The sequence below is a fragment of the Bidens hawaiensis genome, unplaced genomic scaffold (genome assembly GCF_021521415.1).
Source record: "Bidens hawaiensis isolate Kalapana, Puna unplaced genomic scaffold, B.hawaiensis_p1.1 tig00028226_1, whole genome shotgun sequence".
Lineage (NCBI taxonomy): Eukaryota > Viridiplantae > Streptophyta > Magnoliopsida > Asterales > Asteraceae > Bidens > Bidens hawaiensis.
In genome coordinates, this window is record NW_027494585.1 from 97,396 (window position 1) to 108,784 (window position 11,389).

At 35.4% G+C, this 11,389-nt stretch overlaps 1 protein-coding gene across 1 annotated transcript; it reads right to left on the reverse strand.

The window, feature by feature from the left end:
* Positions 1-727: 727 nt before the first annotated feature.
* LOC143576466 (N-terminal acetyltransferase A complex auxiliary subunit NAA15-like) lies at positions 728-10,964 on the reverse strand. Its single transcript, XM_077060545.1, has 26 exons — positions 10,818-10,964; positions 9,473-9,551; positions 9,288-9,370; positions 9,030-9,179; positions 8,728-8,843; positions 8,516-8,621; positions 8,301-8,372; positions 8,109-8,224; positions 7,887-8,019; positions 7,741-7,818; positions 7,610-7,663; positions 7,459-7,529; positions 4,902-4,956; positions 4,707-4,802; positions 4,301-4,429; positions 4,125-4,207; positions 3,805-4,035; positions 3,540-3,672; positions 3,224-3,331; positions 3,003-3,134; positions 2,796-2,852; positions 2,576-2,673; positions 2,419-2,477; positions 2,230-2,341; positions 1,410-1,507; positions 728-1,319 (listed from the first exon to the last, which is right to left on the reverse strand). Exons 1-26 carry the CDS (start codon positions 10,866-10,868, stop codon positions 1,132-1,134), a joined length of 2,688 nt encoding a protein of 895 aa, XP_076916660.1. The 5' UTR covers positions 10,869-10,964; the 3' UTR covers positions 728-1,131.
* Positions 10,965-11,389: the final 425 nt, after the last annotated feature.

The following is an 11,389-nucleotide window of genomic DNA, read 5'->3' on the forward strand; positions in this document are numbered from 1 at the left end:
GATTTAGAATGCTATGTTAGGAGCTACTTTCTTTCCTCGTGACCGCATATATTCAATTTGATTAAGATCTTGCTTACGTTCATTTTTCTTGTAAGGCACATTAGTGAAAGACCGGAAGAGGCCGTCTAAACAGTCAATGTTTTTTTACTGGAGGATATCATTGAAAAACCAGAAGAGGCCGCTTAATCGCTAGTCAGACAACCAAAAGATGTTTTGAAAGAAATCTTCATATCTGAAAACGAAATGTGAGAAGTACTATATGTTTTGCTTTGATGTGGATTTGAAATATGACGACTCAAATAAATAAAATATGAAGCATGAACAATTAAGTCATCATCATCGTACTCAATAAATCCCGCCAATAGCAAAACTATTGTAGGGTCTGAGGAGGCTGCTTCCAGTAAGACCACCGACTGGATAATAGTTTTGCATCAAGCCTTGGACATAAGGCACATAACACTTAACCATTGGGACACCCGTTGATTGGTACATGTACCTTTGTCTTTCGACCATCAACGCCACCACATAATGTCTGATTAACCTTTCGCCACTTTTAACGTTATTTTCACGAAATTATTAAAATAACGTCAAAGTCAACCACCACATGATGAACAATTAAATGTATTATAATTATAAATATACAAGTAAATAGTTATATAAACCTGAATCGATGAAAACCTGTATGCATTTTACCCTGGACATCACACAAGCATAACCACACATCGCTAGCCAATCATATACGTAATGCCCACATTGTAGTATCAAAGGCTAAAATCGTTTATCGCAATATTTAAGTCAAAAATTTTGCATTTAAGTATAGCAATTATACAACATAAATTTGAAAAAGAAAAAAAAAGACCAACCAAAAATAGCAGTACAACATACTCTCAAGATTCTCGACCACATTCAAAAGAGAGACGGTTTGCGAGTGTTTCTCTAACCTTAAGAACATCATGTTCATGACTCAAGTGGATTATACACATTTTGTAAGGAATTTCGATTCCATGAACGAAAGAAAACGGCTTAAGGATTGAAAAAATAGTTTTGTTTGTTTTCATGGGATCTAGAAACTCATCCTACAACCGCGACATGGTTTAATCCTATAATATCTTATAAAAATTCGGTTTTTTCTTAGATGGCTAGATTTTTCATGGCGTCCAGCTTTTCTACTTTACCATTTGATGGAATGAATTCAATATTCCCATTTTCAGCATTTTCGGGTACTTGTTCGGAAGTTTTGTTTGCTGTTACAGCAGAGCAGATGATGCCTTCAAAGTAGGTCGAGTATGGAAATTCTACTGCACATCGGTTTTTCCATCCTAAAAAAAGAAAAGTTGAAAAATATATATATATTAGATTTAGATATAGAATTGTCAGGTGGTTTATAAAGAAAGAAAAGCAAAACTTACTTAGTGCAGCATCTTGATCATTAAAAGTAGTCACGAGAGTTTTATGAACTGCAACACAGTCTTTCAGCTTGCTTTCTTTCACAGATCCAAGCAGTCCGCTAATAATACAGTGAAAAAACGGACTTTTAGGCATACAAGAAAAATCTCATTTTTATTTAGATTCTTGAAAAATCGAACTTTTACTAGGGGCATTAATCGTGTTGGGTTGGCGAATTAAATCATCAAAAACTTGAATGAGCCGAGTCACACATGAGCTACTCAAGATTGGCTAAAGCTCAACTAGGAATCGAGCCAAGCTTCAACGAGCTGGAGCTTGGCTCAAGCAGGTTAAATGGGTCTGTTATTTATAAAATTAATTTTAAAAACAATAAATAAAATTTGAGTTGAGCTCAAGCTTTAGAATAGGGTTCTCAACGAGACAAGCTCAAGCTCTCTTAAGTTAATCAAGTGAGTTTGAGCTTAGGCTTGCTAGAGCTAGCCTTGGCCCGGCTCGTTTACACCACGAACCCAAACACATTTACCAGGAGCACGGCTTATTTAATCCATTTAAACAAATGAGTCAAACCAGTTGTCAGGTTTTAAACTGATTGCGAACAAGTTGTAATAAATGAGTTAGTGGTGGGTCGATTTGTTTATTTAGAACATGTTAAACAAGTAAACCCAAACACAACTGGTTTAACTACATGGGTTAAACAGGTAAACCAGAACACGACCCGTGTAATTACACGGGTTAAACAGGTCAACCTGAACACGACCCGTTTATGACAGCTGAAATCCTGTTTCTAGTCGTATCTAAAAAACTGCCACCTGTAAATTTTACCTTGAAGCAGGGTTCTGAGGAGATTCTTCAATCAATTTGATTGCTTCGGCCTTCTTGTTTGGTTCTAAACAATAGATCATCTCGGCTGCTGCTGCTCTGTGCATCAAAGAATCTGAAAAAATTACCAGTGAGGCGTCTTAAAGGTTCATAGTATGCACGTGCGATGACTAATCTAGAAACAAAAATGACCTTTATGTTGCTCGAGGAAAACAGTATTTGCCTCCATCAAAGATTTATCATGCAGTTGACTACAACAAAAGAATTTAAAAAAGATCAACAAAAAACAAAACTTATACAAAAAGAGGATCATAGAGGATCATACACTGGAAATTAAATAGATAGTAACCTGAAAGTCGGACGCTCGGCTTCTAATACACCTGAAATAAGTTTTTCAGCATCAGTTGTAGGAGCTGACCTTGATGCCACTTTATGGAAGAATCTTATCTATGAAACCAAAAATTATATTAGAACTGAGATATGAAGAATAAAATATAAAAAATGAGAATACATGTGTGGTTATCAGTTATCACACGGTTATGATTCAAGTTATTATAATTATGACATACCAAGCAGCGATGAGTGTCTGGATTTTCAGCATCTAACTGTACCATGTGCTTCAAAGCCTTGATGAAACAGAAAAGCAGTCAAAGGGTTACAGAACATAAAAAAAATAAAATTTCTAATCAAAACCGGGTACATAATGCAACAATAAGATGTGGGCTGAATTATACTAAAATTTATAATGATAGTTTTCTTGTTAAAAATAAAATTACCTGCAAGGCAAGCAATATCTTTTCTTTTCTCATATTAATTTCAAAAGACAGTAAATGAGTCTCCAAGTAATCCGATGAATGCTTCTGAAGTAGTTTTAGGTACTTTCCAGCTTCCACTAAAGGATCTTCAATCTAGGTAAAAGAAAATATTGAATTCAAATGTGTATCGCTGATATACATAGTTATGCATACATGTGTGTGTATAAAGATGAGTAAAAAACCTGCAATAATTTGTCTCCATTGGGATCTGGATCAACTGCTTTGACATTTCGTTTCCCATTCTTGGAAGCGCCACCGGTAGTAGCTTCTTCACTCTTTACTTCTGCTTCCTGAGGAAAATTAAAATAAATATGCCTAACAGGTTAACCAAGTAATATAAAAGAACTAGCATAAAAGAAAGTATGTCAGGTATGATTTCCTATCATTTTATTCAAAGCAAATAAATAGTGTTAAAATATTCAACTTTGTAATTGTATTTTGCTACATTTAGAGAAAACTTAAGTCTGTTAAAAAGAAACCAAAGAAAGTAGAATATACCTTTTTTGCCCGTGATTCAGCCTTCCTCTGTTTTTGCCTCAATTTCTTCTTTTGGGAGGCAGGCAATTTTGCCAGCTCATCATCTTCTTCAGTTGATGATTTTGGTGGTGTATCATAAAGCTTGATATAGCATCTGCATCACCCAATGAAGCACAAAAAATAATCAAATAACAATACCATTCGTCAAACTGATGGCATGATATCTAACATGTCAGTAACTTTGACTAAGTTGACTTTTTTTCAAACAAAGCCACATAAACCTCACCTTATAGCACCAGCAGCTGCCTTGCGAAAGTAAGCATGGGCATGAAGCCGGTCTTGAAATCGTAGCATTTCAATATATGCACGCAAAGTCATTTTTCTTAAACAATAAGAATGGAAATCAAATTGATCTTCAGTTATATCTGCATAATGTTTCTCAACCAGCAAAAACTTTTTCAACGCTCGTCCAAGTTCACCCTGCCGGAAATAACTTTCACCAGAAGCAAGTTCATACCTTCAAAAGAAAACAAATCAGTAAAATATTCATATATTTCTGCTAATAAATATATTTATCTTTGATAACAAGTTTTAACAAACACTAACCACATGCATTGCATGTCATGCAGGTTATTATGTTGTTCACCATCCTTAGTGAACAGTACACCCGTCTTTTCAGCAAGCGAAACCTAAAAAAATTATTAAAAAGAATTAAAAAAAAGTCAGAAAATTGCATAAATTTGGGAGGGGAATAATAACATAACATAATTGTAAATATAGACCTGATCAGCTTGCAGCATTCTTTTAACACATTGACTATTTACATAACGATCTGCAAGATCCATGCATCTAGCTTCATCTGCTAATGCGGCTGCTGCTGGAAAGTCCCCAGCATGTTTTAGTATCTTGCTCTGCAAAAACAAAAAACAAAGATGGCACTTCATTAGATATTAGTCCCCAATCAAAGTTATTTACATTTATTAAATTAATCAAAACTCAAAAGGGGGTCACCGGACTAGAATTGAAAAAGGGAATGCAAAGGTTTACTAGTGATAATTTTATTTTCTTTTAAATTCAGAATGCTAAACAATTTAACTTATTTTTTTCTTTCTTAATAAGATTATCTACGATTCTACAGTAATAAGATACAAAAAAAGAACAAAAAAAATGAGTATAGCATAAGTAGACCTTGACGGAGTATAAATCAATAACAGTTGGAGTATGTTGCATAGCTTCCTCAATTTTAGCAAAAGCCAGATCATACTGACCCCGCCTGTCATAATGCTGCATAAGCACAACAGTGTAAGAATAATAATAATAATAATAATAACAACAACAACAGTTTCATTCAAATCCAAAAAGCCTATAAAAACAAGAACAAACCTGAGCTAAATAAAACAAGGTCCACAGAAGCGTCGAAGGTGGCTCCTTTTCTGATCTGAAAATAACACACAACAACACAAATTAGTACCAACTTCACGTATAATGATATGTGTTAAATGTATTGCTAGTTGTTTTAATTAGGGTTTTAGCCCATGTAATTTGCTAAAGCCCATTGGCCCTTTATGGGTTGTAGTTAGGGTTTTACTTGTGTATATATAGGTGGTTCCCCCTTTGTATTATAAACACCTTCAAGTAATAAACATTACTTCACTACAACCATTTCTTTACATGGTATCTGACCCGTTTCCCGACCTCGATATACCCACATCTCCCTTCCTCCCCACCATCCCTGTGTCGATTCCCTCTACCGATCCAATCTCTGCTGATTCTGACCCACCGACAGAACCTCCACCACTGTTTTTCACATATGCTAGGCGAGGTAAGGGTCAAATATCAGAGACACTTGATTCACATTCAGGCCACAACCCCGAAATACCCTCAGATCCTCCGTCTGCATCCGAACAATCTACACCTCTCACTGATACATCCTTACCCGATCCGACACCTTTACCAGAAGCTACCCCTGATACACCCGTTTATGATCCTCCTGGTACACCACTACCCGATATACCTATTTCTTTTCGCAAAGAAACCCAGAAATGCACTCGTTACCCAATTCAGGACTATGTTGCCTACACCCACCTATCTCCTGAATCTCATGCGTACACCACTACTCTTGATTCCTACCCGATTCCCAAAAATGTGACGAGCGCTCTCGCTCACCGAGGATGGCGAAAGGCTATGGAAGACGAAATTGGGGCTCTAAAATCTAATCATATATGGGATCTTGAAACACTTCCTAAAGGGAAGCGTATTGTTGGTTGTCGTTGGGTGTTTACAGTTAAACTACACCCGGACGGCTCCTTACACCGCTTAAAGGCTCGGTTGGTCGCAAAAGGGTATTCTCAGGCATATGGCATTGATTATGATGAGACCTTCTCGCCACTTGCTAAAATGCCATCTGTCCGTATTTGTATCGCTCTTGCTGCCATTAATCATTGGCCGCTCCACCAGCTTGATGTCAAGAACGCCTTTCTTAATGGTGTTCTTGAGGAGGAGGTATATATGGAGCAGCCACCATGGTTCGTTATTGAGGAGGAGGCCTCGAAAGTCTGCAGACTACGTCGTTCTCTATATGGTCTTAAACAGTCTCCCAGGGCATGGTTTGGTCGATTCTCTAGTGTTATGGGACAGTTTGGGATGACTATGAGTGCCTACGATCACTCTGTCTTCTTTAGAAACCAGAAAGGAAAGAGGATTATCGTAGTTGTTTATGTGGATGACATTATAATCACAGGTGATGACGAGGTCGGGATCACTGAATTCAAGCAGTTTCTTCAGTCTCAGTTTCAAGTCAGCGACTTAGGTCGATTGAGGTATTTTCTTGGCATAGAAGTATCTCGCTCTCCACAAGGAATACTTCTCTCCCAACGAAAGTATGTCCTTGATATGTTGACCGAATGTGGCTTACTAGGTTGTAAACCTGTTGATACCCCAATGCTTCCTACAAAGAAACTCCTCCCAAAGGAAGGAGATCCAATGAAAGATCCTGAGCGATACAGACGATTGGTTGGTAAACTTAATTATTTAACCGTCACACGACCAGATATCTCCTTTACTGTCAGTGTTCTGAGCCAATTTATGACTGCACCATACACCGGTCACTGGGATGCTGCCCTTCGTGTCTTAAGATATCTTAAGACCTCACCTGGTTTGGGTATATTATACTCTGATCAGGGTCATTGTCGTGTGGGTGCCTTCACGGAAGAAGGAGATGGTCGGATATCAGGGTTCTCAGATGCAGATTGGGCAGGTTGTCCGATTTCTCGACGATCTACCACCGGATATTGTGTGTTTGTTGGAGGAAATCTTGTATCATGGAAGAGTAAGAAGCAACACACGGTTTCCCGATCGAGTGCCGAATCGGAGTATAGAGCCATGGCAGATGTAACATCAGAGATGACATGGGTACGTCGTCTTCTCATAGAACTCGGGGTTGTTTTTAATGACTTGATGAGGTTATACTGTGATAATCAATCAGCCATTCACATAGCCAAGAATCAAGTATTTCATGAAAGGACAAAACATATTGAGGTCGACTGCCACCTTATCAGAGATCGAGTAGTAGGCACACAAACTGATCCTCCATCCATTCAACCGGTTCATGTGAAGACAAACTTTCAGCTTGCAGATATTCTAACTAAACCGCTCCAGAAAGCTCAGATAGATTTCATTTGTAACAAGTTGGGCATGATTAACATCTATGCTCCAACTTGAGGAGGAGTGTTAAATGTATTGCTAGTTGTTTTAATTAGGGTTTTAGCCCATGTGGTTTGCTAAAGCCCATGGGCCCTTTATGGGTTGTAGTTAGGGTTTTACTTGTGTATATATAGGTGGTTCCCCCTTTGTATTATAAACACCTTCAAGTAATAAACATTACTTCACTACAACCATTTCTTTACAATATGAAATAATTGAAGTTCATGAATCATTGTACCTTCCAGGGTATCCACCTGTCTTTTTAAGTGATTCCTCCAATCCAAGAACCAACTTTTCAAGAATATCAGCCTATAAAAAGTCAAAACTACGTCAAAATAAATCAAAACAATGCAAATGTATCGACCCTTCAATGAGGTGCTTCCACAAACCTTGCCAGCATGATCATATAGAGGAGACAGATCAGAGAACAGTGACGGGACCCCCTACATTTACCGTTAACAAAGAGTAAGTTTGCATCCAAAATAATTGTTCCCAAAAAGAAATAAACACCAATGAATACCTTTATTAAAAGAGGCCTGGTATACTTATCAGCTGTCTCCTGAAACTTTAGGCCATCCAAAAAATCTAGTGGGATCCTCTAAAAAATAATGTTGTGATGTTAATATAATAATCTCATTCAAAACTATTTAAAAGAAGGTTAATCACCTTAACAGCAGAAGACCATGTGTACTGTTCAGCAAGAGATTGATACAAAGCATCCAACTTGTCGATTTCATCAGAGGAATATTGGCCCGTCTCTGAATGCAGTCCAACACACTTCTGTAACTTTTCATAGTATCTAAACAAAAATTTCAAACATCATTTATTTTTTAATTTTGTTACAGTAACAGTTTTACAAAGTATCCTCAATACTCTGTTTTTGTGTACCTGTAGTTGTCAGGATTCATAGTAAGTAATACCCTATACAACTTTTCAGCTTCTTCAAGACAATTAAGCTTCATAAGAAGAGAAGCCTCTTCTTCCTTGTAGGATAATTTATCAACCTATTATGATAACAAGAATGTGTTATAAAATAAGAAAATGAAGCCAACATACAAAGAAATTTAGAGGTTAACTTACAATCTTGAACTCTTTTTTGCGCAACTCTTTAAGGGCTTTCTCAAGAAAGCCACATTCCTCCAATAAAGATACCTGGATGGAAGATTTTGTAAATACTTAAAAAAAGTTTTAGAAAATCCATTTGATGTTAACATGTGCGAATGTGTGATGGTTTCGACACTCACAACAAAAATATTTATTTTTTTGATAGGATTATTACCTAACACAACTATTACCTTGTATAACAGCATTTCACCATGCTCACAACGTTCACTTTCTGGAGGATAATCATCTTCAAGAGTTCCTTCATATGCTTCCAAGATATCAATTGCTTTTGATGCACTTGTAAAAGAATAACAGCATTTAGAGAACTTAAAGGCGATGGAAAGATAACAAAGAAAACATTTTGAGTAAGTTAATTTGAAAACGACAAAATATAACAACTCACTTTGAATTTAGATGTTGAGAAACCGCAAAACCAATCCAGTTCATCCGATGATTAGGTTTCAAAGTCAGCAACCGTTGTCTAGTTTCAACAAAACCTGTCAAGTCACGCCTTTGTGCCTATAACCAGGATGGAAAAAATCACCATTAGCTACCAAAAAAACGTAGAAAACCAAAACGACAAATTTGATGTCATGAAAAGAGTTCAAGGGGCTCTTTTGTTCATGTGTAAGATCAGATGTAACACAGTTATTTGAGTTTAATTCTCACAAAATTTATAATTGTTTGTATTGTAAGGATATATACCTGTAACAGAGATAGGTCCCTAAGTATTTCAATGTTGTCAGGATCTATCCTCAGAGCATTCCTGTAACATTTTATTGCTTCCCTGTACTCTCCGTCTGATCGGTAGAGAAGACCATAAACATGCCAACAAACATGGCTCTTGAGGTCATTCTACAATTAAAAAAGTGGATTTAATACGTGACAGTGTACTGATATAAAGAGTAAGTTCAAATAACTAAATAAGTATACTTTAATGAACGATTTAAAGTGTTAACCAACCTTCAATCCTAGTCGTACAAGCTCATATGCTTCTTGCTTACGGTCCATGCAGTTCAATGTTAATCCCATCATCGAGAGAGTTTCTAGTAATAAAAAAAGTTAAGCAGATGAGAAAATTATATATTCTACACATCAAAGTTACAACTTATAAGAAAGTTGCATTAGATAATAAACTCTTCACAAACCTCCATGATTTGGGAACTTCTTCAATATAGTATCTGCAGCCTTAAGACCCTTTTTATACTGTTTTGTTTCATAGGATTTCTGCCAAAACGACAATCAAAGGACATGTTTCATTTTCTCAACAAACAACTCCATAGTCAATACTCAATACAAATGATATAATTTCTGTTTCAAGAGTATTGCAGCAGCATCAAAACAATGCAATACAATATATAATAGCTTGCAGTTAACCCTTGTGATTCAGCTAAAGATTATCAAGAAATTATAGAAAGATATTTGCACCAACTAAAAAATGCAGGGGCCTGTCATTAAGCATGAGTTAAGTGTCAAGATTAAAGTGGATGAAAACAAATTTGGTTTTATTTTAGAGAAAACATCAAAAAGAAAACAACTTTGTTGATTGCAAAACTTAAAAAGCAACAAAGGAGACACAAATAGAGCTTAAATGTGATTTTTATTGGTCAAGACTCAAGAGAGATAAAGGATGGTTTTATTTCAGACTTATTTTATAAAATAAAAAAAAATAAAAAATAAAAAGGTTCAATCTAATAAGTCTAGGAGTTGATCATGAAAAGTTAATCTTACAATTGAGAAAAGACACGGTCACTTTCCATAAAGTTATTTTCCATTTCAATCAAAACAATTTATTAGTAAAGTTTAGAAGATTATAGATCAAAAATGAACTTTTTTGGTCGAGAAAGAGTCCATAATTTATAGACCATGAGACATCAACATTCCAAGGTTCATTAATCATTACTGCTGCTGTAACCAACGTTTTAAATATGCACTTTCATCAGTTGTATTTCGGTGGTGCTTGGGATTGCTTATCTTATTTAAGGCTCCTTATAACTTATTATTAACTCATATAAGTTGTTTGGCAAACAAAAAGGACTTATGGATTTTAACTTATCAGCAAGGCAAAATAAGAAGGTTTTGATAAGTTGGAAAAATGTAGCTTATTAACTTATTGTGTTTGTTAATCCAATCATCACTTTTTTTAAAAAAAACTTGTGTTTAAAAAATGCATAAGTTAATAAGTCATTTTTCACTTAAATAAGCAAAATTTAAAAATCAAAAGAGCTGCAAGTGACATTTACATAAGCCTAATATTAAAACTGGCTACAGGTCATTCAATGTGATAAAACTAAAATGCATTATTATTATTATTATTAGTAATAATAAAAAGCAACATGCTGCTAGTATTGACTACTTATGAGAGTAAAAACTAGATGTATTTATTAATCGCATGTTTACGTCTTCAATTGAACAGATATGATTTGAAATAACGGATGAGCTAGGGTTTTATAAATAAATAGAATAAATAGGAATTGATGATTAAAGTCTTACGACGATGAGCTTGAAGAGATTGGCTTCTTTAGGAGGAAGTGAGCCGCCCATTGCTTCTATGTTATGTGTTGAACAGAGTACAGGATGTATGTATGGGGTTTTAAGGGTTTATTATATTTACGAAGAAGAAGAAGAAGAAGAAGAAGAAGATGATATGATGAGTGGTGGCGTTTATCTTCTGCAACCCTACTTTTACTTTTACTTTTCTTTCTTGCCCAAACTTAAATATCAGAGGCTCTTTTGTAATTTCTGATACTTTGTTTTCGGTAACTCAAACACGCCGAAGAAGAACGATATCTTTGTTTTCAGTATGATCGGATTTGCTATTCAAAAGGGGTGCCCGCTTACATGCATTTCTATTGCAATAGAATCCTTTTATTTGTTTTAATGAATTTCTAAGACTACATGAATAAATTTCCTTAAAACTTACTATTATTTTTATTATATTAATTTTACTAAATGTGATTGGAATTTTACTTTTTATTTATTTATAGAAAAGTTACTTTTCATCACACATGCACACACATATTCACTCTAGAGCGTTTGTTATAGTAATAAACAATTTATATTTT

What these genes read in the sequence shown, in the direction of transcription:
- LOC143576466 (XM_077060545.1), bottom strand. Translation starts at nt 10,868, where the DNA reads ATGGGCGGCTCACTTCCTCCTAAAGAAGCCAATCTCTTCAAGCTCATC. An exon ending in GAATGCTGCAAGCTGATCAG is followed by an intron (nt 4,208 to 4,300) that starts GTCTATATTTAC and finishes TAATTTTTTTAG; the next exon opens with GTTTCGCTTGCTGAAAAGAC. An exon ending in GCAGCTGCTGGTGCTATAAG is followed by an intron (nt 3,673 to 3,804) that starts GTGAGGTTTATG and finishes TGGGTGATGCAG; the next exon opens with ATGCTATATCAAGCTTTATG.